The 24101-nt window shown below is 39.0% G+C and overlaps 1 protein-coding gene across 4 annotated transcripts in view; it reads left to right on the top strand.

The window, feature by feature from the left end:
- filip1l (filamin A interacting protein 1-like) overlaps positions 1 to 24101 on the top strand; it is a 71584-nt gene that overhangs the window by 43484 nt on the left and 3999 nt on the right. For 2 of the 4 annotated variants that reach the window (XM_041979158.1, XM_041979159.1), the window contains exon 5: positions 20111 to 22937. In XM_041979158.1, the coding sequence (XP_041835092.1) occupies positions 20111 to 22937 (2827 nt within the window). Of the gene's footprint in view, positions 1 to 15504; positions 15635 to 20110; positions 23236 to 24101 lie in introns of those variants that run through there. The other 2 variants (XM_041979161.1, XM_041979160.1) reach the window with 2 other exon arrangements.

The following is a 24101-nucleotide window of genomic DNA, read 5'->3' as shown; positions in this document are numbered from 1 at the left end:
GCCCACAAAGATACTGAAAAAGCACTAATAATATGCGATTTAACTCCCAATATGATGCATGATTTAACAGGAAACAAAAGTCTGAGAACAGTGCTTTCTGATTACAACACCGGTGCAACAAGAACAATCATCCGTGGTTATTACCCACAAAATTTAAGTATTTCTTTAAAGCAGCAGAGTCATAACGGCAAAACGTCCACCACCTTCCAACCAAAACCCTGAGCCACACTCTTCCACAGTCCATGTGATGCAAGTCCAAAACCGCAATTACACAGTCTTCCTCCAAAATTAAATTATGTAGTTTAGTTTACTGAAAAATCTCCTGGATCGATGTTGTGTTGACCCGGTCAGGACCTGCTTCCTCAATGAGCCATAAACAGCCACCACACTCTGCAATACCCATGTAACTCTGAGGGATTAAGACGTCCGCTGATAATATTTTGGATGAGGCTGCGGCAAGCTTCAAGATGGCTTGTGAGCCTCACCAGAACAGATTAGAGCAATGAAATCAGACTTTTGTCAACGTCCACAGGCGGATATCTCAAGACAAATGTTTCTGAGCTTGACATTGAGAAAATCCTACTGGCAGCGGAGGTGGGGGTGAGTAGGCGGGTTGGGGTATGACTAAAGAGTGGAAAAATGGTTTACAAGGTCTCTCCAGTTTCAGGAGCCTCTGATAGTTTAGTGTAGTGGAAGAGGAAGTATCCATATCAGCACGAAGACAAGTAAGGCTGGATATTACCCCTGCAAAGAGCTGACGGCTACATAAAATGTTTTATGCTTTATTTGTTCTGGTTTCTGTAGTCTACTTACCTTAATAAATACCCAACTTCTTATCTCACTCCCCCAGAAAGACACTCATATTTTGTTTTAACATCAATCTATAAGCAGTACAATGCTTCAGTGCCAAGGCAGAGCATATCCCCATCCCCTTAAAAGAATCCAACTATTTAAGAAGGGTTCTTGTAGAGTTTAAACATGCCAAAGAGAAGGTGTGGTATCTGCGGTCTGGACAAAAAGCAAACACTGAATAAACGCTATGCCTGAATCTCTCTAATTTAATGTAAGTATAGCATTAGCTCATTCCTAAGGCGCACATTTTTTTTCCCCCAACAAAGAAAATTATGAGCTTACATTTCAAGAAGCTGTATGTGACGGCCAACCCAGCCCTAAAATAACCTGGAGGAAAAAGAATCTGACTTAGCAGGCGTTCTTTTTCCTTCATTGGGCCTTGTCCAGTTTTTGGGGCTCAGTTTATACTTTAATGTTGCACTTTTTATGACAGATGTCTTCTTGTTTTGTTTTGAGGGGTAAAATTATATTTTTCGCTTGGTTTCAAATCAAAAGATAATTGATAATGATTACAAAATCTATCAGATTCCAACAGACTCAGGATCCTGGAGTCTAAAACATAGTCTAAAAAAAGATATATTATTAACATATTTAATGTGTTTTATAAGCAATTTTAAAGTAGTTTGGATTTACTTTATCGCTTCATCTCCAAAACAATTCAAATGAATGCAGTCATCCGCCAATTATCAAAACACAAAATTGACAACATATACAGAAACTAATACAAAATACAAGGTAGCATTCCAACAGCGGTATGTTTCCATCATGTTCATCTCCTCTCCTTCAACAGCACCTATGTAACCATATACAACATTGGGAGGCCCAGAAGTTTTAAAGCAGTTTTTTTTTAACCCCTATTCTTGCTTGGTTTTAGATATAGGCTGCTCAACAGTTTGGGGTCTCTCCTTTGTGGTATTTTACATTGAGTGACAGATGTGGACTGCAGGCAGGTCAGGTGAGCATCCTTCTGAACTTCTCTGAAAAAATGTTTGATAGACAGCATGTGTTATTACAAAACCTGCATATATCAGTCACCACTGATGGTGGCTTCACAGATGTGCAGGCTATCCAAGCTATGTGCCATCACAGATGCTGGTTTTGAACAGTCCAGATGATCCCTCTGCTCTTTAGCCTGGATGAACAGATGTGGACTTTCAAAAAAGAATTTAAAACTTTGATTCATCAGACCACAGGAAAGTTTTTATTTCATAGCTTAGGCTTTTTTATTTACACAGTAGAATTTAAACTTTCACTTTAGGATTCACTAACAAACTGTGTTCAATGATGATGATGATGGTTTTTAGAGGTTTTTTTGTTGTGTGTACTTTGGATAAAAACTCCTAATATCTTTTTTTAAATGATCAACCTTTTTACCTGTGGTGTGGTTTCCACTTCCAAAAGCCTCTTTGGAGTACTCTTTTTCTTAAAAAAAACTAATAATAATCAAATTTTTGGACCTGTTGACAACAAGAATTATTTTTTATCCCCGTCTTGTATGCCATTTTTTTTCTTTTTTTTCTTTTTTTTTTTACATTTTGTTAGAACAAAATTTAAAATTATTAATATACATTTCAAACTTTATTATATTTTTCATTGAAAATTGCGAAATGTTACTGTTTTAGCAGCATTTTTTGGAAATATTTAAACATTACCATGAAAGATACGGCTATAAAATGATCATGCGTTTTTTAAAAAAACAGGCAAAACAATCAAAGAAAAAAATCTCATGTAACTTTGCCGACAGATGTTTTTCAGAGTTTTTAAAAGTCTTGTAAAACTTTTCAAGGTTAGGCTTGCTGCCAGAGCTAATTGCACTAAAAGAACATAAAATCACCATCAATCCTCATCATCACTGGAACTCAGTGGACAAAGCTAAACCTCATAGCCCTCAGTGCTAAAATGCCTCCCTGGATTCCCTCCAGATGTGAGCCATCTGTTGTGTTCAGTCACTGAGGTGAGACTAGTCGTGTCTATCCAGACGGTGACATCACCCTGAGTAGAGACGGCTAAAATCCAGCATTCAGCCTGTTCATTAATAACTCTGCTGATCCAAGCCTTTCAGGCAGCCCCTCAACATGCACAGAGTTATCCCGCCGGTGCACTTCATCAACATTATAAGCGTTTTCTGCCACAGGGAGCCTAATGTAGCCAAGAGACCTGAAACAGCAAGGCTGTACAGTAACACAGCTCCCTTACATTCCCCTTTACTCCCTACTTAGCTGAGAGGTTTCAAATTTTATGGTTGGGCATGGCATAAGATCACGGCCCATGTGTGAAAATCTGACCTGTTTAAACAGGGTTGCTTGATAAAATGTACAGCAAAAGAACTCTGGAAAGATATCAGTTTGCTGGCTTTAGCACAGAAACATTTAGATTAATTTCTCTTAGATATGTTTTAGACTGTGCTAACTGGCTGCAACCTTTCAGATTATCAGGACATTTTACAGTCACTTCAAATTACATGAGATTAAAAGTCCTTTACAGGTGACCCACAAGCAGTTTTTAAACCTGAATCTTCCCTCTCTGCTAAGTATTTATGATCTAAGCTTCATCTTGAGACATTATTTCATTACACAGGCACACATGATATCATCTATAATGTGGCACCATATCATCAAACTCCCACCTCCATGCTTTACTGCTGCCTTCTGCATTCACAATGGTTGTCTCATTTGATATTCCTCAGGCAGATGAAAGTTAACCTTGAAGTTTTATGCCAAAGAACAAACTTTTTTTTTTCTTGGACGCTATCCACTGACATCTTGCCATCCCCTTTAGAGTGTCTGAGCTCTCACAGAAATCTAGTCTAAATTGTCGTCCTCCTCCGGTGTTTATGGTTCCAGTGTTCTGACTAGAAATGTGTTTCTACTGACTTTTGGTTGGTCAATAACATTCATGTATCCTTTGTAATCTTTGGAAAATCTATGATATTTCTTTTTAAGTTCTTTTGTTAATTCATTCCCATGGTAAGACAAAGTTCTGGTGTTAGTTTATAACCTTGTTCATGTAGTTAAGCTACTTGTAAATCACTCTGTTTTTCTTAGAGACGATCACTTGTTTCAGTCTTGTGCAAAAAATGTGGGTCTATATTTTTAATAAATTAAGTATTTCATGAAGTATTTATTGTTGTGCGGAACAGAGTTTGGAATCATTTGGCATGTTGTCAGTTCTGTTGTATGCACTTTATGGATTTTTTTTAGCAAAAATAACTGAAATTTTCAGTTCAGCAAGGCCTTGTTGCTGTTTGCTCCTCTCACACTTTTCGCTAACAGCTGGAAGCTGTGAACAGAGAGGATTAGCTGACTGCTGGTAGGCCGCCATGTAATATTTTGATGAAACTTTGTTTTAGGGTTGTAATTAATACATTTGCCCTGAAGCACATTATTATAATTTCTACTCTAGTAAAGGCCAAAAAATGTTAAACAAACACACATGCAGAAACATGCAAAGTCCCATGAGAAACGGCAGCAGTGATGTGTCAGCTACAGTCTGTTTCTCTTCACTTTAAATATGAAACCATCTGAGGCAAGCTGCCAAGTAATGGAGATCACGAAAGCTTGAACAGGAAGCGAGCAGACAATGGAAAGACGTTGTGCTCAGGACCCTTAACTGCCTCTCAGCCTGCGTTTCATCCCCAGGTGATTGACCTGTGAAGGGAGTGGTGTCATTTTAATACACTCTCCAACACACAATCAAAAGTCCATCTCAGCAAATTCCAGTGTCACACCCTGCATCCCAGACGACTATCATTTGCATTCCTGCTGGACACAAAGAAGCAAGCAACAAGTGGGAGGATCCCAAGTGGGGGCATCTGACATGGAAATGCTAAAAGGACAGCAGAAGGGCCAGATAGAACAGATATAGACGGGAAAAGAGATGTAATAAACTATGTAAAGGAAGTTGTTATAATCGGTAGTGGCTGCTGAAGTCTCCTAACACCAGAAAGGTCACATTAGATATCAGTAGAACTCTGAAGCTAAAGATAAGTTATTAGTTTGCCTGATGGCAAGGCTATCATCCTCAACTCTTCGCCAGTAAACAACATTTCAAGGAGATAAAGAGAATAATACTGAAGTAGATTGTCAAGAAAATTTAGAGACTTCTTTAGGAATTACTTAAATCTGGAAATATCTGGTAAGAAACTGATCAGTCACACGAGTCTTTGTCTAACTGAAAACATCTGGTGATTAACACCATTTTAATCTTTGCCACGGTAGATGCATTTCGTAAGGTTTTTGTTTTTTCTCTCTAATGTGAATAAAGTTTTCTTTGATTAAAGCACAAACCACTAAATGATGGGAAATATACCATTTCCACTCATTATTTTTTACTGTTAATTATTATAACTTGCTTCTTTTGACATTTTATTTCTATAAATCTGAAATAAGATGAATGATAAATTATATTCTTAAAATTCTATTTATTTAACATTCATTTGACCAGGAAATAGAAACTCAGGTTTAAAATTTATTTTCTAAGATCAGATCAGACCAGCTTTTGCGTCTGATTTCTACATGGTAAAAAGAAGAAAAAATTAGCAATGCAAACCAGCAACAGCTTTAAACACTTTAGACAATACGTGTGAGTTATATTAAATTTGCTCTGGTATTTTAACAGGATTCCGAAAAGCAGTACACATATTCAAACACAAACGTATCCCTACTTTCTTCCTGCAAACACACACATTACACTACATTATGAAGAAGTGACTATTCCTAATCTGATAAAAATCCCACAACAAATATTACAGCTTATCTGTTACTCCTTTGTAATCACTCTAATCCCCTCACATGCTAGATATTAATTCTGAATAATGTGTCATCTGAGGTCTTGCTCCCATTTTTTTTAAGCAAAAAGAGCCAAAGTCTTATGAGAGGGCTCAGAAAATGATGAATGAGGACATCTGGAGAGTTTTAGGGGTGTGTCGTCCACAGAAAGTGTGTGGAGACATGAAGAGGGACAGATGGATGCAGAGGTAATGAAAAAATGATGGAGAAATGAGGAGGAGTGATGAAAGGAAAATAAAATGAAGACAACAGAGAAATAAGCTTGACTGATCAACAGGAATGTGTAACAGATTTGCCTACTTACTGGTTACAGGGACTCCTGTCTTGCGCTAACACACATACACCGGAGAGGAATTGAGTTATTCATAGTTAAGCCCAACTCTGCAATGCTGGGAGCTAATATGGACTTCCTCTGGTATATATATTATCAAACTACTCACAATCACTGTTGTGTGACATCTTGATGGCTAGAAGGATGACTCCTCTGAGTCAGCTAGCTTACACAGACACAATTTATTCAGCAGTTTAAATACAGTAAGGCCCAAAATGTCAAAACTGTGTTCTCATGTCAAGTGAAAACTCTCTCAGTCATACACTACAAACACTGCTTTGCAACTTCTTTCCAAGCCCCTTAAATTTCCACTGTTCCTAATGTGTGACAGCCTTTGGATGTCCTCTTTTTTTTGGCCAATATAGAAATAACAATGTGATGACATCTTCATAAGTGAAGTGTTTTTCATAGAGGTTTTGGATCATTTATTTCCCAAAATCAAAACGGTTGTGTAATGATGGCTCGATTAGGAAACTCATTTCCTGTGTTTAAAGATGCTGGAGAGTGTTTGTAAGTTGGAGATTGAGTATCTAAGTGGGAGTTTGCTTCACTGCCCTGATGGCAGACTTGAGAATTTTCTCTGCTGTAGGCCTCATACTCAACAAAAGTTTGTTATCCGCAGCTGTTATGAGAGTGTCTGTCAGACAGAGTAGGCGGTTAAATGGAAAGCTATGCTTATATTCACTCAGCGAAAAGTATACTGAATTCAGTTGGAATGACTTATAAATAAATAACTGGTGCGGTTATGGTGTAAATTTTCCAGGTTGACCAAGAAGCTCAAGAGCGCCCTTTTAACACAGTCCATACCAGTGCTATAAAGTGTGGTTATCTTAACTAACTGGGATGTGAATGCTGCCTCTGGGAAGGCAAACATTAAGGGATTAGCCAGGTAGTGATTGGACTCTTGGTTAAGTGGCACCTTCTTCCTACTTATTAATTACTTTGAAAAATAGTCACCCCTGTGGAAGCTGGGTGAGACAGATGTGCAAACATAGCTTTGATGGTGCAAATCAACAGATTAACAGAGTGATGCACACAGGTGGGAGACATGGCAGGGATTATTTCAATGCTCCTTAAAATCTGGTTGATGATTGGTTCTTTTATGTCTCCATGGACTATTTAAGATCAAAACAAATCCATTTGGAAACCATCAAAGACCATCTTGAAGTACATCCACGCTACTCACCTGACACAGCTGGACAGATTATTGTGAGCATGTGTACATTACATCCCTACTTCCTGGGAATTTTCTACTAAGTTGCAATACACATATTCTACTGTTGACCTGTTGTCAGTGAGAGTATTGTGTCTAAAGACTTATGGAACAACAACCATGCTTTTTTGTAAGTTTAATAACAGGACTCTTGTTCAGAAACTCGAATTACCTTAATGGGTTTTGTATGTTTCGTAAGGCCAAAACCAGGGGGTGTGTGTATCCCAGTGGTACTCCTGCAGTTTCTTGAGGGACTGAATAGAAAGACTAGAGAGTTTAGAAAAATAAGAAATACAAAAGATGGTACGATAACTTGTCTAAATGCACAGGCCGCACCTCCTACCAATCCGACCTGTGTTTGCAGTGCACGATTCATTATGTAAAACCAGCTGGTGCCATGTTGCTGCTCTGCCAGTGTAACGTCTGGTGGTTGGTGTGTGGCCCCAAGGCTTTGAAATCCACCACGTCTGTGCAAACAACGAGAGCAACATCCTCCTTAAGTGTTTGCGATTTACATCAAAGTCCAAAGTGTTCAAGAGGTAATGATTATCAGCTGTACCAATTGAAGGCAGAAGACGCACGCCTGCCCTGTCGCCCGTGTTCACACAAACACTAACGCTTGTACACACCTCTCTTGATTTTCTCACTAAGTGCAATCTTTTGTTATGCAATAGCTGCTGTTAGTCTGCAAATTACAGCCTCTCTGGGTTGTGTAGCCCTTCAATCTAAAGCTCCATGACTGATTTCTGCCTATAATCTTAAATCACTCCATGGTGGGATGATGTGTTATCATGCACTTGAGTGAAGGGAACTATTTGTTCTGATGAAGCTGGCTAAGAAAAACAAGCCAAAAGAAGGTCCACACAAAAATTAGGAAAGTTGTCCTTTACTCTATCAGACTCCTGTCAAACCTTGGTAAGATAGGTAATCAACAAGCCAACGGTAACGATGAATCCTCAGTTCTTCCATGAAGATGAGAAATTTTAAAAGATGAACCACCAACAGTACAGAACATTATGAGTCAGGCATTTATGATGTCTAAGTCACAGAGAAATTATTCTTTACAGTCTGCTGAGATTTGGCCCAAAGGCACAACAATGAATGCCTGACAATGTGGAAGAAAATCTGCTTATTTTATCAATATAAATATGCATCCTCCTTATAGGAGAAAATTTGGCACAGCTGGTATATTGGTATATTCTGGAAAACTGGCCCACGTTTACACCAATTTAACCAAAATGGATCTACTTTACTCTGTGGAAATAAACAAACAAATATTTGGTCATCAATGTGGATGATTAAGTCGTCAGGCTCCATTATAAGCTATGATTATTCTCCCACAAGTATACATAAATCTAGCCTTCCAAAGTGAAATTGGTTGCCAGGCAATATAACGAAGCAGTGACATGCAGGTTTAATGCAAAATTAGTTATTCCAGTATTTAAACAACTTTAGTTGTAATCAACCTGCTGTCTTCATTTGTGGAAAGCACAGGAATGGAGGATGTTTCTCAGTCGGCTTTTTCTTTGGTTGTGGTTGTTGCGGTGACTGAATTCTGCACCCCGGTTAGCTGGTTTGCTGGTCGATGACCCATCTTCCTGCCCAGTAGTTTGAAAGATGGACATGCGACACTACATTCAGCTCCATTGTTATCCATTCAGGCCTTACCCAGTATTGATGTTTGTAAAGAAATACCACTACTTTTTGGTTCCAGTTCGAAACAAACCTTTCCCGGTCTGTACACAACAGCCGGTTTATAATTAGGTCTGGGAACCAGCACTGACACGAAACTCTGCTGGTGAGAAACAACAACCCAAAACAAGCTGCCAGGAAAACTGGGGAAGCAAAAGTCTCCCTTACTGAAGCTGTTTAAACTTGAAAAAACCTTTAATAAGTTTGTTTATAAATTACTTTTAAATTTATTATATCAATCTCACATCAGCCAAAAGTACAAAGTGTAGCATATAAATACTTCTATAAATAGTTTATATTATATCAGTTTCTGAAAACACTCAGTTTATCATAGTGAATAATGGTGTATAGGTTGAGGGATGAGAATGAAAAATCAGCTGAAAAAAAATACACTACCGTTCAAAAGTTTGGGGTCACTTTGCCATGGGATTCAATCGAGAAGTGACCCCAAACTTTTGAACGGTAGTGTAAAATGAGCACACACAGACTGAAAAATCTGCAGGAAAGGAAAAGCATGAAATACTAAAATTGCTTTGTTTTAAAAAGACATGAATTCGGTGTTTTAATTCCCTCCTGTCACCTCTTTTGTTGAAGGAAATAAAAGACGTCAAACAAAGTTATTATCTGCCCCGACTCTCCAGTTGGGGAAACAGATACAAGCACATGTACTTAAACCCAGTACAATAAAGGCTTCATTGTATGCCACCAACAGTTAAAGAAACAACTACAAAAAAAGTGATGAAATGATTAAGTTTGTTGAAAGAGTATAACAGGTCAAAAGGTGAAACCTAATATGCCTTTAGGATTATTTCGACTCTACATTATATCATCAACACAAGAGGTTTTCAGCCAGAAATTGGCCATAAAAGCTTATTTTGGCCATAAAAGGCCAACAAACATCCATGAGATGGCAAAGAAAATCATGTTCCATTTTAACAGCAGAACTCATGCTGGGGCCGGGAGTGAGATCAGAAATGAGACACAGGCAGAAGAAAAAGCAACGGAGGAGATGGATAGAGACAGAGGAACCTGGGAAGACCAAGACAGAGAGGAAAATGTCAGGTCAGGGATTAAAAGAAATACAAATAGGATGAAAACATAAAGATAAAGTCATGGGTGGATAAAAGAGGGAGAAAATTCCAGAGACAAACTCCAAGAGGAGAAGCAGGAGGAGGAAAGGAGACATATGGATTTGATTACAAACCAATGATGTCATGCATATATGTCAGGTAATCAGCCCCTGGGCTGTGTGTATCACACAAGCATGTGTGTGTCAGACAGAGCTGCAAGACCAGACCACATCCACGATGGCTGCAGAGAGGCGATTAGTATGATACACAGCAGACAACACAACATCACACCGACTGCAGAGGATGACTATGTGTCTTGAGTGTCTGGTTCAGCTGCATTCAGACAGTTTACCAGATTCCTAAAACCTGCAGAAAAAAAGCATATACAGTAAACTTCTACACACAGTAAGTGTTTGTTGGATTATTGTTGTTGTAACAATGCTTCTTAGCCATTAATTACACAACTGAAAAGTGCTTAGTTCCCCTTTAAACGATGCCATATTTGTAAGGAAAATGCACATGTGGGATGAGCAGCAGAGTTGCATCCACAGAAAACTTGTAAAATCATCTTTGCCTTTGTCAAACAGCTTATTCTGCCATTGACTCTTATTTTAAGCTTCTGGTACCCCAGGTGGCACCAATCAGATGCCTGATTGGAGCCTGATTAACATCACCTGTGAGCATGAACCCTGCTACAGTTGTCAGTCGATGTCTGCTCCAGTATGCCACCTTTGACTAATCTGGACATGGCCTATGCCAGGGGTGCCCAAGTCCGGTCCCTGAGAGCTACCACCCTGCAACTTTTAGATGCACCCTTTATCCAACACACCTGAATCAAATGGCTGAATTTCCTCATCCGCATGTTATTCAGCTCTGCAGAGGCCTGCTAACGAGCCATTTACCTTTCTCAGGTAAGTTGGAGAAGGTATGCATGGAAAAGTTGCAGCTCTTCAGGACTGGACTTGGGCACCCCTGGACTATGCCTTAGGGAAACTTCAAGCTAGTGTTCAGCAAAACCAAGTTTACATGAAGTGAGCCCAAGTACTATGTCCAAATTGTGGGACAAGTTCCACATAAAGTCAGGCTTCAAAGTGGGCTTCTCAAGAAATGACATCACAGGAAGATAATTTCTTTACGAACACCACTTAGCAGGAACCGTAAGCAGTCTTCTTAGAATTTGTAGCCAAGGTTTGCAGTATGATAAGGCCAAGGAACGGGGAAATAATCCACCAAAATTAAAGAAAAAATGGCCTTACTTTTTGTGCCAAGTTTAGTTAAATTTATTTGTTAAGAGTTGTGCATTATGTTAATATTAAGAACAAGGTCTGTCTGAGGCAGTGTTCTGATAGATTCTCTGTTCTCCTCATTGCATGGTTATATAAAAATAAGTTATAAAATACCAAGATGACTCATGGAAATTCCGTCTTTGCTTTTTCTGTGTCTTTGAGAGGATTAAAACTGAATTCTGAAGCACAAGTTTAGTTTAATCATCTTTGCAAAGAGCGAGAGATTCAGTCACAACAGCAGGTCAGTAGTATGTATTTATACAGTGTTTCTTACCCCATATATAGATGTCTTTAATGTGCATAAAGAAGTTTTATGAGCATAAGTCTTATGGGCAGGTGACTTCCTGTTTCTGAGCCATAATTATTTACCTTCTCAAATGGATAATGTGTGCATCATTCATGTTATGATGATGCTAGCTGCTTTAAATGCAATATGTATGCTGTGCATGTGAACCACTAAGCCACATGGATGTCCTTAAGCAGCATTTTCTTTTGTCACATAGCATTATACTTGAATCACTCAGTGCAGCCTTTAAAGGCCGGCCACAGTGTCAAGTCACGAGTCTCTTCTATCTTAAACCATTAACTGCTTCAAACGGCAGATAAAAACATTCCTTTTTTTTATTTTTATCAGTGGTAAATAGCAGAAATTTCCACACAATCTCTTTCTACAGAACATGTTGAAATGCCTGACGACTGTAAGTTTGGGTTTAACAACAGCTTCCACAAACTGCACACACTTCTTAAACAAAATCCACAACCTCTACATTCTTCTGAGCATTGTCAGAGCTCTAGCTATTCCTTAGTGGTTACACAACGCATTTTCATCTCTCCACTATTTGTCATTTGGCAGAGGCTTGTCACAGCAAACATGTTCATGTGGCCTCCTCTTCTGTTTGATCTCCAACATCTGTTTCAAGTGTAAAGTACTCACGGCTCTGAATGTGTCCAGATCCAGAAATAGAAACCAATTTTGGATGACCGAGCTGTTTATTCCAAGAGCAAATTGTTTGTTGCAGAGAAATGGGAAATGACATAAAACTAGAATACATCATAGTTGAGAGCTGGAGCTAAATTTTGAGTTGTGATACTAAAGTCAAACCAACCTTCTTGTAGCCAAGTGTGCATGATTAGGTCCAATTCTCATGGCCCTTGTGGCAACGTTTTAAAATATTGCTTTGAAGACTTAAAAACATTTTCAGGAAACATCTTGCTAGATGTTTGTTTAATTTCACATGGAGTGACAAATAATTGTGGTTATGATCCTAACTCCTCTAGCTGCTGATCTTCCAGACTTTACTTGTCATGTGTGACAATAGTTATTTGGTGCTGCATCTCCCTTGTCTGTAATAAAGAAAAAGTTTAAGACTTAAAATCAACAGTTGTGTGTTTGAACAGGCAGCATGAGGAAGTTCATGCTACCTTTGGCTTCTACAGTACATCCACTAGCTATCCACACAGCCTCATTCATTGTTCTCCAACAACTGTCTCCTCTCCTTCTCAAAACTCTGATTAATTCCAATTTCTTACATAAGCCATTTAGTCACATTTTGGGCCTTACCTCTGTTAGAAGTAGAGTTGAGTCTGGCTTCAGCCACGGCTCAAGAGCGATGCTCCATCAGCCAATAATGAACAGACTTTGAGTCACAGTGTGATGCTGGCAGCTGTTATATGAGAACTCACTAAATGTAGTGTTGCTCGAGTGCACTGCTGGGCAAAGATTAGATATTTCTGCTTTGCTGACTCTGTAACAAATCAGCCTCATTAATATACAGTAAGTCTGACATGTCGTTTCATCCTGTAAAGCCAGACATCACTGACAGCATAAATAGGACAGTAAACCGAATCAGCTGTGGTAAAAGACCCTTCTTTTTCTATCCATTACTTCCAAAGCATGTCAGTCTCTAATTTGGTCTAATTTAATCCATGAGACAGCCACAAGCTGTCAATATTCTGCTGTTGTTTCTGCAGAACTTTTCTACTTTAGTGTTGCTTTAATGTAATCCAGCATATCTGTTTCTATCAGCTTGGTTGGCAAGGCTCATAATGTTTAGCAACAGTGACCTCAGCCATTGTGAAGTCATGACATATTTAATTTAGCGGGGAGGATACAAGACGACTCCTGTCCTTGTTATTCACCACTGGAATCATTTATAACTGTGACAAAGCCCCTGAAGCCTGTACTGACAGAGTATACTTTGCATTTTTACAAACTCTTTTGTACATGTGACTAATTTGCCATCGAATAGCATGCCACACATCATCACTTACACTAAACACAAGCTCTCGCTGTCCTACTTGCTCAAATATTCCTGCACCATGCAGGGTTATGAGTCCTTTTGTTTGATAAACAGGGCACATTTTTCATAGAACAATAGAGACAATGACAGCTGAGCAAGTAAGATCACCACAAAATTTGCTCCTTGTATGACAATAGGTGACGCACGGTGTTGTTTTAAATATGGATTTAGTCACTAACTATACTGAGAAATTTATGAGTCAGGTCAGAGCAATCTGATAAAGAAAGCATTGAAAGCAGCATTGTAATGTGAACAATGTGCTACTGATAAAGAGAAATGTGTGCTGGCTTAAGCTATGATTACAATGTGGTGTGAGAATTTATGCTTTTGTTTGTGGACACATTAGCTTTAATCCACTTTTATACCCACAGGTAGAAGATGTGGAGATGCTGGTAAAGCCTGTATGACAGCTGGTCTCAGTTTGCAGAAATCATGCAAAGCTGTGTACAATTCACACATTCCTGTTATTGCCGGAATATTTCGAATATTCTTTAAAAAAATGTTCATTCAATTTACAATGTCAAAAAATGTTAGAGAATTAAAAGTGTTTTAATGAAAATAATGAAAATTTAGATCTAAAATGACCTCTTTAAACAAATAAAGTCCTTCAGAAGTTCATTTGTGCATGAGTTTAACTAGAAAATGATGTAACATTAAAATCAGGATAAGCTGGTAAAGGAAAAGTCATTTATTAAATCAGTGCAAACAAAAAACACAGACACATACAAACTAAAAGCAGCAGTTAGGAGATGTTATTTAAAGGTCAACCTAACAAAATAAATACACTAAGCCAGTTGTTTTTCCTGTTCCTGGCCCAGTATTCTATTTAAGAGGCTTTACCAATTAATCTTGATACAAATGTCAGAAGCTAATCTGAGGATTAACACACACTAAAGAGTTTCCAAGAGTAAAATCAAATAACATCTGCAAAGCTGGCAAAAGACTAAACTTCTCAAGTGGATGGATGGATGAATAGAAAGCGAGTGACCCAAACCACCAGCCAAAAAACACAACATGCCTAGGCCTGGGCCAGAGCATGTAGAAACTGTCACCTGTAAACATGATTAGCATCAGTGCTCTTGTCATTTATTGTCCTTTTTTTCATTTAATACATGTAAAACTATTCTAGACCTCTTATAAAAATAAAGGATGAAAGGCTAAATGAGCACAGTATGGCCTTTTTAATTAACAGACATGGCCTTGTTGTCGTATCCAACTCTCTGCAAATATGTTTGCAAGCATGGTAAACAACTTCAAGCACAAATGGCTCCTGGCTAAATAATTACACTTTCTATTTTAGCTTGTCAGAGTTAGGAGATCAAGTCAGCTCTTGGCAACTAAATATGCACTTATGTGCAGAAAAACATTGAATTTCTTCACCACTCCAACATGTCTGAAAGCAAAGCCTTAGTTTCCATAAAACATCACGTTGGTTGTCCTGAAATCCCTGCATTGGTCTAAACAGGCACTAATAAAACCTGGATAGTAGCAACAGAACTACTACCAAGCCTTGTTAGTAAAACTGTCTAAATATAAAGATATATTTTCAGTGAGAGCAGGACATGTACATTTCATGAGAGAACCACTGTTCTCAGTAACAAATCCTCATTCAAGTCTGTTTTTATTAACTTTGCGAGCTGATTATTTTCTCTTCCTTTTTGTTTCAATAAATGACTTAATTTGACAAAGGCCAGAAGGAAATGATGTAACTCGAACCTCTCATCTCTCTTCACCTACTGCCCTCCCTCCAGAGCAGTGACAGACCTGGCAGATATTTCACACATTACATACGTAAAGAAATACCTTTCCCTCTTCTTTACCTCTGCCTTTAGTTAAACAGCTTCTCACATAGACATGAGTACAGCACACAGCCACACATGTGAGCAAGCACACCCCCTTCTTGCAAGTTGCTGCAATGCAAAGCTCCATATAAGGGCATGATGATGTAATGGTCCATAGGCAGGGAGCACATCCCTTATTGTTTGGTCTGACTGCAGGAATGCCCACATTACAGCTACTCAGAGAGTGAGAGGAAGAGTTGAGGGTCGGGTGTTGAACGGCAAGATAATGAGCATACAGCGATAAAACCTGGGAAAGCCACAGGTAGGCATACTGAACACAAAACTTTGTATTCATGGGGAAAAACAACCAAAACTTCTAAAAGAGTTGTTAGTATCGTCACAAGCTTGGACAGACGGGTGTTCAGGGTAACATCAGTTCGCGCTGATGTTCCCGTGTAGTTTGTCATGCTATGTTGTACATTTTAAGATGTATTTTTGACTTCAGAGTGATATTGTTTTTTATTAGTTATGTTTGAAATGCTAGCAAATTAAATCTTTAAAACATAGGTTTTTTTTTTATGTAAATAAATCTGGATGTTTGGGGGCATATTGTACTATGTTTTGCAGATTCATGTAGCAATTCTGAAAAAAGTTATGATGAAATGATCAGAAATTAAAGTAGCAGCTCTTCCAGTGTCAGGAAAGGTTTGATTTAGATGTCAGGTTTGATCAAACATTATTAAAGATATTTTAGACTATAGTTAATTCTGTAAGACTTTGATTTCCGGTCCTTAAATCTTAGTAAATTGTTGTTTAGCATGTCCCATTACAAATTATGGAGATATAACTGGAAAAAAGGTAACAATTTGACACAATATATTAAAAAATATTAACACATGTATGATTTTATCTAATGTTATGGGAAGCAACAAGACTGTAATGTAAGTTACATGTGAAATACCTTGTTTTTAACCAAACCCCACAATGGCACATTTAATTAATTTAGATTGTTGTCATCAACAGGAAATTTATGATTTGTTTCTTTACATGAACTGTAAAAACATAATTCTGTATTTTACTTTTATTTAAGACACTGAGTCAACTATTTTGCAATAAAGAGCCACTGTGTAATTTTGTCTTAGGTAAGTTTTAAGTCATAAAATTTACTTCCAGGTCAGTGCAAACCTAATGACTTGGAAGTACACTAAAATTCAAGCTTTTCCAAGTCACGGTGGACCCATGAATTAATAAATTTCATTACCTGTAATAATACCAGTAAAATTACAAGAAATGTATTTATTAATTTATAGGCTGCAGCCGTATTTTAAGTAAGGAAAGATTTAATGATGGTTCCTAAAAAACTAAACGTTTACGGCAGCATTTACATAATGTAAATACAACATTATGGAAAAATAAAATAATTTATTCTTTTACCTTAACAGAGTATTTCAGGCTTCTTTTGGTAACACACCACTCTTTTATCCATTCACCCACTACCAGGTAGTTAATAAATATCAGAGGGACATATTTTACACATTTTGATTGCACTCTGGGGGCACATCACTTAGCAGGCGTGGACTTTAAATACAGCACAGCATCAATCAACCCAAACTCTGTCCCATACGAGGGCATTGGGCCCACCATCCACAAGCCTCTTCGAGCCAGGGTAGTTACAGGACAAATCCATCTGTACATACATGACCTAATCACTTGTGGGGAGGAAATGGCGCAGCAGCCACGACATATGGAACATGTAGCGCAACCTTAAGCAGCGGGTGAGCCATAGTTTCCAGCCTCGGGAGTCACTTAAACAGAGGGAAGCCCTTAGTAAAGCTATAATGTGTGCTGGAGTGACTGCTCCCAACTGGATGCTTCCTTTTCCATTTTAATTTTATTTATGTTAGCTTTCATTTGAGGAAAAGGATCAAATATACTTGAAACAAAGACAGAAACAATCCGGAATCCACATTAGCAACAAATCAAACTGTGTAAGCCATTTTTCCATGACATTAACAACTCACAGAGGTGATCATGCATCCGTCTTGGGGAGAAATCAGAACAGGCTGCACAGTGGGTGGTAAGGTGCACTGTGACAGTGGTGGTCTTGAAATGTGACCAGGTTTATTGTGCAATAAGTTACAATGCATTCGTATAAAACATGCAGGGAAGCCAGGTTCATTTCTCATAATGCTGAAATAATCGAGAACATGGGCAGAAGCTTTAGAGAGCAGCTGAATTATTTAGACCACACATGATTCAGCTGACTTACAATACACAGCAAAAACTGCCCAGTCAAGCTAATACTACTCATTTATGTGTGGTTTCCTGCATTAGTTAAGGGTCAACTGCAGGAACATTTCTGCATGTTGTCACTTCTAGAGAACATGAAAAAAAGTCTGTTCTGAATTATATCTATCAACAAAAATGATCTCAGATGTGGATCTGCTGACTAAATGTATTCAACTGAGTTCGTGGAGGAGAAACATATGAACCAAAGTGCCTTTCTGCAGCACAAAGTACATCAGGACTCAGAAGTTAAGTCCAACTGAGGGCTTGAGGTGATTTAAGTTTTATCATTGCTCCAGTGTGCAGTTCACAGGACTAATGTCCAGCTCAGGACTTAAAGTTTTTAAAAAAACAAGAGATCAGCAGAGTTTCCAGCCCTGCTTGTGGACAAAGTGTATTTTTCTTTCTATTTTGGCTGATGACATCAACAGAAAAACAGCAGGGACTGAGATAAGAGATTGAGTAAATAGTGATTACAGACAACAGGCCAGTCTGCAAGAGAGATGTCTGCCTGTTTTAAAGGTTTTGCTTAGCAACTCAGTGTTTCTACATACACAATCCACACAAGGGAAAAAAAATGTCCCTCGATTAGACAACTACGACAAACACTCCCGGGTCTTTGAGTTTTTATCAATTAACACCTCTAAAAGCTAAACTAAAACAAGACAAACAAATCTGAGCCCCTGAAATGGTCACAGAGCATGAAATAATACATTTCCGAAGGGATTTTTTGGTTTAAAGAGATGCTAAAAAGATGATAGCTCAAAATACTGGAATATGAGCCATAAAAAAAGGAGCTCTAATAAAATGTAGGAACATTAGGTTAGGAATAAGAATTCATGCAAAATATCAGCTTAGTAAAAAGTATGCAAGCATGAGCGCTATTCCAAAATAAAACATATGACATTGTAGCATTAAATGAATGAATGGGCAAGTACTACAACAAAATTGTGCAAGCTGCAGGAAAACATTGTGTTAATTTACAAATGGTAGACGCACTGATCATAAAGTCAAACTTTTTATTAATTTATTGCATTTTGAATTAATAAACTAAATCAAGGGAAAAAGGCCACTCAAACACTAATCATGAATTCTTCCTGATTATTTATATCTTTATTATACTTATTTCTGAGTGTTCTGTCTAATTGCAACACATGGATCTAGTTAAACGCATCCCACTTGGCAGCTACCCTCCAGTGCTCCATAGTGACCCGCCCCACCGTAACACGCTTACATCATGGCTGACAACCCCAGTGTGCATGTGGAATTAGTGATCCCTGAAAGTTTGTATGTGTGGGGGATTTCTGTATAAACTCTGTGGGACTGTAATTGAGTTTGGGAGCAAGGGGAATTCCTTTAAATGTATAAGAGAGAGAAGGGTGGAAAAAAAAGAAAAAAAAAACATGGAGGGGAGGTAGGGGTGGTTTTGGTAAGGGGGAGGGAAAGCTAGTAGTCGAGGAACCCCTTAATTAAAGGATTGTGCCATGCCAGTGGGACATCTGTGTGGAAATGCCTGGCAGCTGCTTCCCCCTGGAGATGTAGACACGTTGTTCTGATGTGTATAGACGCCCTGGCCCAGACTACACACTGTATTTCATGTCAAGTGGCACATATTGACTGCTTTATGGATAATATGTACAGAAATATGAAATTAATTTACCTAAAAATATAAATATCCCATATGCTTACCACAGATTTCTGTAGTTCATATTAGTTTTGACAGATTATTTTTAAATTTTTGATCACATGCTCTTCATCAGCAGAAAAACTGTGCTTACATCATGTTTCTGATAAGAAAGCTTATCTTTCTTCTACCTATCTGATTCTAAACTCTGTCTTTATCCATTCTCATGCACTTTACATGAACATTAACTACTTTAATAAACAGCTTATATCCTGGACAGAAACATCCTTTCTTAACAATTTTGTAAGCATCAACATTTCATTGAATGTCATTTTCTGCACGTATTTGAGAGCAGACTTAACAGGTTTTCATGCCAAACCCTGAACCACAACGAAAACTTTAAAAATTTAGGGACAGTCAAGTATTTACAGTCATAATTCAGGTTTCTAAACCATGAGAATTAGGTGGAAACAGAGAAACAAAACAAAAAAGGCACAGGTATTTCAGACTATGACCATAAAGTGCTGCTTTTTTTATGACGTGTTAAATTTTCCATGACATAAAAACTTTAGTCCTCCTTAAAAATGTAGGGAAAATAACAGTGTTTATGATGTGTCAGTACTTGGAGAAGTGGGTCCTGTGGGTAATGACAGTGTTGGGGGTGTAGAGTTTCTTTCATATATAAGCCAATAAAGACGCCTTGTGCATTGGGTTTACCATCGCTCCAGAATTAAATTGAAGTTAATAGATACAAAAAAAAAAAAAAAGTAAATAGACTATGCAGTTCAAGTAAAAAATTTGTTTTAATGGTTTTTCTACATGCAAACTGCTCATTCTGAATCACATTTCTTGATGATCATGTTTACCCTTTTCCCCCTCTTTTTACAGGTTAAAGCTGTTAATTGATCAGGAAAAGGCCTTCCAAGAACGAAAAGATCAAGAAAACAACAAAAAGATAGCAAGTCTAAAGGAAGAGCTGACAAAACTCAAGTCCTTTGCGTTGATGGTTGTGGATGAACAGCAGCGTCTCACAGAGCAGCTGAACCAACAAACAGCAAAGGTCCAAGAACTGAGTGCCAGTTCCTCACAAGCTCAGGAAGAGCTGAGCTCAGCTAATGCTCGTCTGCAGGAAGAGGAGCAAAAGGTTTTTCGTCTGGAGGCTGAGCTGCGTGACCAAACCGGTCGATATCATCAGGAACAAGACGCCATGACTGCCAAATTGACCAGTGAGGACGCCCAGAACAGGCAGCTGCGCCAGAAGCTGTCGGCTCTCAGCAGGCAGCTTGATGAGCTGGAGGAGACCAACAAGACCTTGCGCAGAGCTGAGGAGGAGCTGCAGGAGCTGAGAGACAAAATCAGCCGTGGAGAGTGCGGAAACTCCAGCCTCATGTCAGAGCTTGAAGAATTACGGAAACGAGTACTTGAAATGGAGGGAAAGGATGAAGAGTTAATCAGAATGGAGGACCACTGCAGGGACCTCAACAAGAAGCTGGAGAAAGAGTCCAAGCAGAGCCAGAACTTGAAAACTGAAGTGGATAAACTGAACCACAGAATTATAGAATTGGAAAAGCTAGAAGATGCATTCAGCAAGAGCAAACAGGAATGCGGCTCGCTGAAGAGCAACTTGGAGAAGGAGAGGATGGTGTCAAAGGTTCTGAGCAGCGAGCTTGAGGTCTTGAAAGTCAGAGTCAAAGAGCTGGAGGCTGCTGAAAGCCAGCTGGCAAAGACCGAGATGACTCTGAAGGAAGATCTGACCAAGCTGAAGACTCTGACAGTCATGCTTGTGGATGAGAGAAAGGCAATGGCAGAGAAGCTAAAGCAAATGGAGAACAAGGTGCAGAACAGCACTGGAAAGCTTCATGCTGAACAAGACAAAGTTACATCAGTCACTGAGAAGCTAATTGAAGAGAGCAAGAAAGCACTGAGATCAAAGGCGGAGCTGGAGGAAAAAATGTGCACCGCTACGAAGGAAAGGGATGATTTGAAGACCAAGTTGAGAGCTGAGCAGGAGAAGAGCAACGATTTAGAGTCCAAGATCAATATGATGAAGAAACGGTTGCAATCACTTGAGACCATCGAGAGAGAACACCTCAGAAGTAAAGCTAAAGAGGAGCACATGAAAACACCTATTGCTAACCGCTTCCAGCAGGAAGATAACAAGGTGAAAGATTTGACACAGGAAGTTGAACGCCTCCGACGCAAATTAAAGGACATGAAAGTGGTAGAAGGAGATTTATTAAAGACAGAGGAATTTGAATCACTGGAGAAAAGATTTACCAATGAACAAGAGAAAGCTAAAGCCCTGATGGAGGAGCTGGAAATTTCCAGAAAAGAGCTTTCTAAATACCAACTGGCTGAAAAGAAAGAGTGCAACCAAGAGCATGTTCTTTATAAACGCTTGAAGGAGGAAGAAGCAAAATCTAGTCATTTGTCCAGAGAGGTGGCAGCACTGAAAGAGAAGATTCATGAATACATGGGAACAGAGGAGTCAATCTGTCGCATGAAAACTGACCACTCTACACTACAAAGAAAGCTGACCCAACAGGAGGTCCGGAATAAAGAATTAGCCCGGGAAATGGAGACGCTCACTCGAGAACTTGAAAGATACAGACGATTTAGCAAAAGTCTGCGCCCAGGAATGAATGGAAGGCGCTTTTCAGACCTGCATGTGTCTTCCAAGGAGGTTCAGACAGAACCACTGGACCTCACACCACCCAGCTTTAATACAATGGAGCGTGCTGTGGTTAATGGGAAGCTGTACGATGAGAACGAGCCTGAAGATAACACAAATTACAGCAATGAGGTTCAGCTCAGCAAATGCAGCCCTTCACTTATCAACAATGTCAATAATCTGAACAACAACATGAAACGAGCACGGGGACCTTTCCTTAAATGCAAAGACCCCCCTCATCACGTTAACGGCAAAATGCAGCCGCGACAGAACGGCACCCACGTCCAGCCTGGAGATGTTGTATTGACCCACAGCCCTGGGCAGCCTCTACACATTAAGGTGACTCCTGACCACGGACACAACACGGCAACGCTAGAGATCACCAGTCCAACCACAGAAAGCACCCAGTCATTCACCAGCACTGCTGTCATACCCACAAGTGGAGGTCCACCCAAGCAAAGAATTACCATCATCCAGAATGCTTCCATATCCCCCAATGCTAAATCCATTTCCCCTACTACTAAATCCAAGTGCTCCTCCATCTCGGATGAGCCATGTTCCCCAGATAGAGCCCTGTCACCGTTCACTATGGCTACATACTCCAGAGCAATGACCCCAGACTCCTGTGGCTCTATAACACCAGACCGAGCCATGTCACCCATACAAATTGTATCCGTGACAACAGGTACCCCGGAGCGATCCCTCTCCACGGAGTCGGTGGAGGTTGTCGGAGGGCATGCCGTCTTCCGCGTGAGCCCGGAAAGGCAAAGCAGCTGGCAGGTGCAGCGGTCCAACAGCTCGGGGCCAAATGTCATCACCACGGAGGATAACAAAATCCACATTCACTTAGGGAGCCCGTTCATCCAGAGCATCAGCACTCCGTCGCAAACACTGAGTCCATGCAGCACACCTGGACTCCAGGAGCAAAGGACTCAGGTGCTTGCCAACTGCAGTACTCCTGCTGCTAAAGGCAGCAGCAAAATTACAAGTAGCATCATGATTAAGCCCACCTCCACCCCAATCCAAAGGCCATCACAGATTACAGTAAGTAGTGCTTACGACTGACCCGATGATCCCCAAAACTCCATCCCATCCTTTGTTCTAAATCCTGCTCATAAGATCCAACACTCTACATCCTGATACTTGTCTGTTTTACTTCATTTATGTGCTTAAACAGTTGAATGTTTTTCTTTGTGTTTTGGTTGGTTTGCTTGGTGTTGTATAACAAGAATTCAAGAAAATCTGTTTGTCTGCATGAAAAAAAAAAAAAAATTAGAGCAGTAGAAATTTGTTTTTAATCTGACGTAACACCAGGTTCTAACTTAAGTGCACTTACTGTATTGTACACAATGGCACAATTGCCATTTAGTAGTCAGGCTGTTCACACTGATGTTCCATGTCAGTTTTATACTTTATATTCCACATACTGCTTTACAATTAAGTTGTTTGATTTTTCTGAGAATTAAAGTGTGCAAAAAAATTTTATGTTTTAGTTTGTCATCCATGCTTGCCGATTTCATTTATTCACTAAATCCAGCATGTTTTGAATTAATCTCAAGGAAAACTATTAGATTGAAATCAACTGTTTGATTTTGGTGCATGCATAGTAACTTTTTACATGATTTCAATCCAATGTGTTCACATTAGTTTGTTTTTAAAATATTACTGCTAGCATTGTCATATTTGAGCATAAAAATACTTTGCAGATGGAAGTGATCTGAAAAACCTTTGGACTCATATCTACTGACAGAGAGAGAGAAAAAAAAGTTTTTTTTTCTCACATGTTTTTGTTTTTTTTACTGAAAATCATAGGTTGACGTCATAGTTTCTTCCTACAGCCAAAGCACAAAAACCCAGTGACCGAAAATGAACAGCACTGTAATGTGAACTTGGAGTGAAATGATTTAATGGAAACTCAGCTTAAAACCTTTAAACCTGTCGCTGATGCACCATTAAAACCTCACTGTACTTGCAACAATATATGGCTGAAACAAAGAGTTAAAATATACAAACTTCAGCTTTCTTCCTGCCTTCGTAAATAAATTGCATCATGATAATTCAGACTTACATGGAGGTTTGTAATGATCAGATGTCCTTCATTAAGACACAAATACTATATAAAGAGCTAAAATAGCAGCTCGCACAGTTTCAAGAGGCTGGTGTTACTATGTCTGTATCTTATGAATAAAAAAGACTCAAGCTGAGCTG

The sequence above is a fragment of the Melanotaenia boesemani genome, chromosome 24 (genome assembly GCF_017639745.1).
Source record: "Melanotaenia boesemani isolate fMelBoe1 chromosome 24, fMelBoe1.pri, whole genome shotgun sequence".
NCBI classification, from domain to species: Eukaryota; Metazoa; Chordata; class Actinopteri; order Atheriniformes; family Melanotaeniidae; genus Melanotaenia; species Melanotaenia boesemani.
This window is presented reverse-complemented; position numbering and strand designations above follow the sequence as displayed.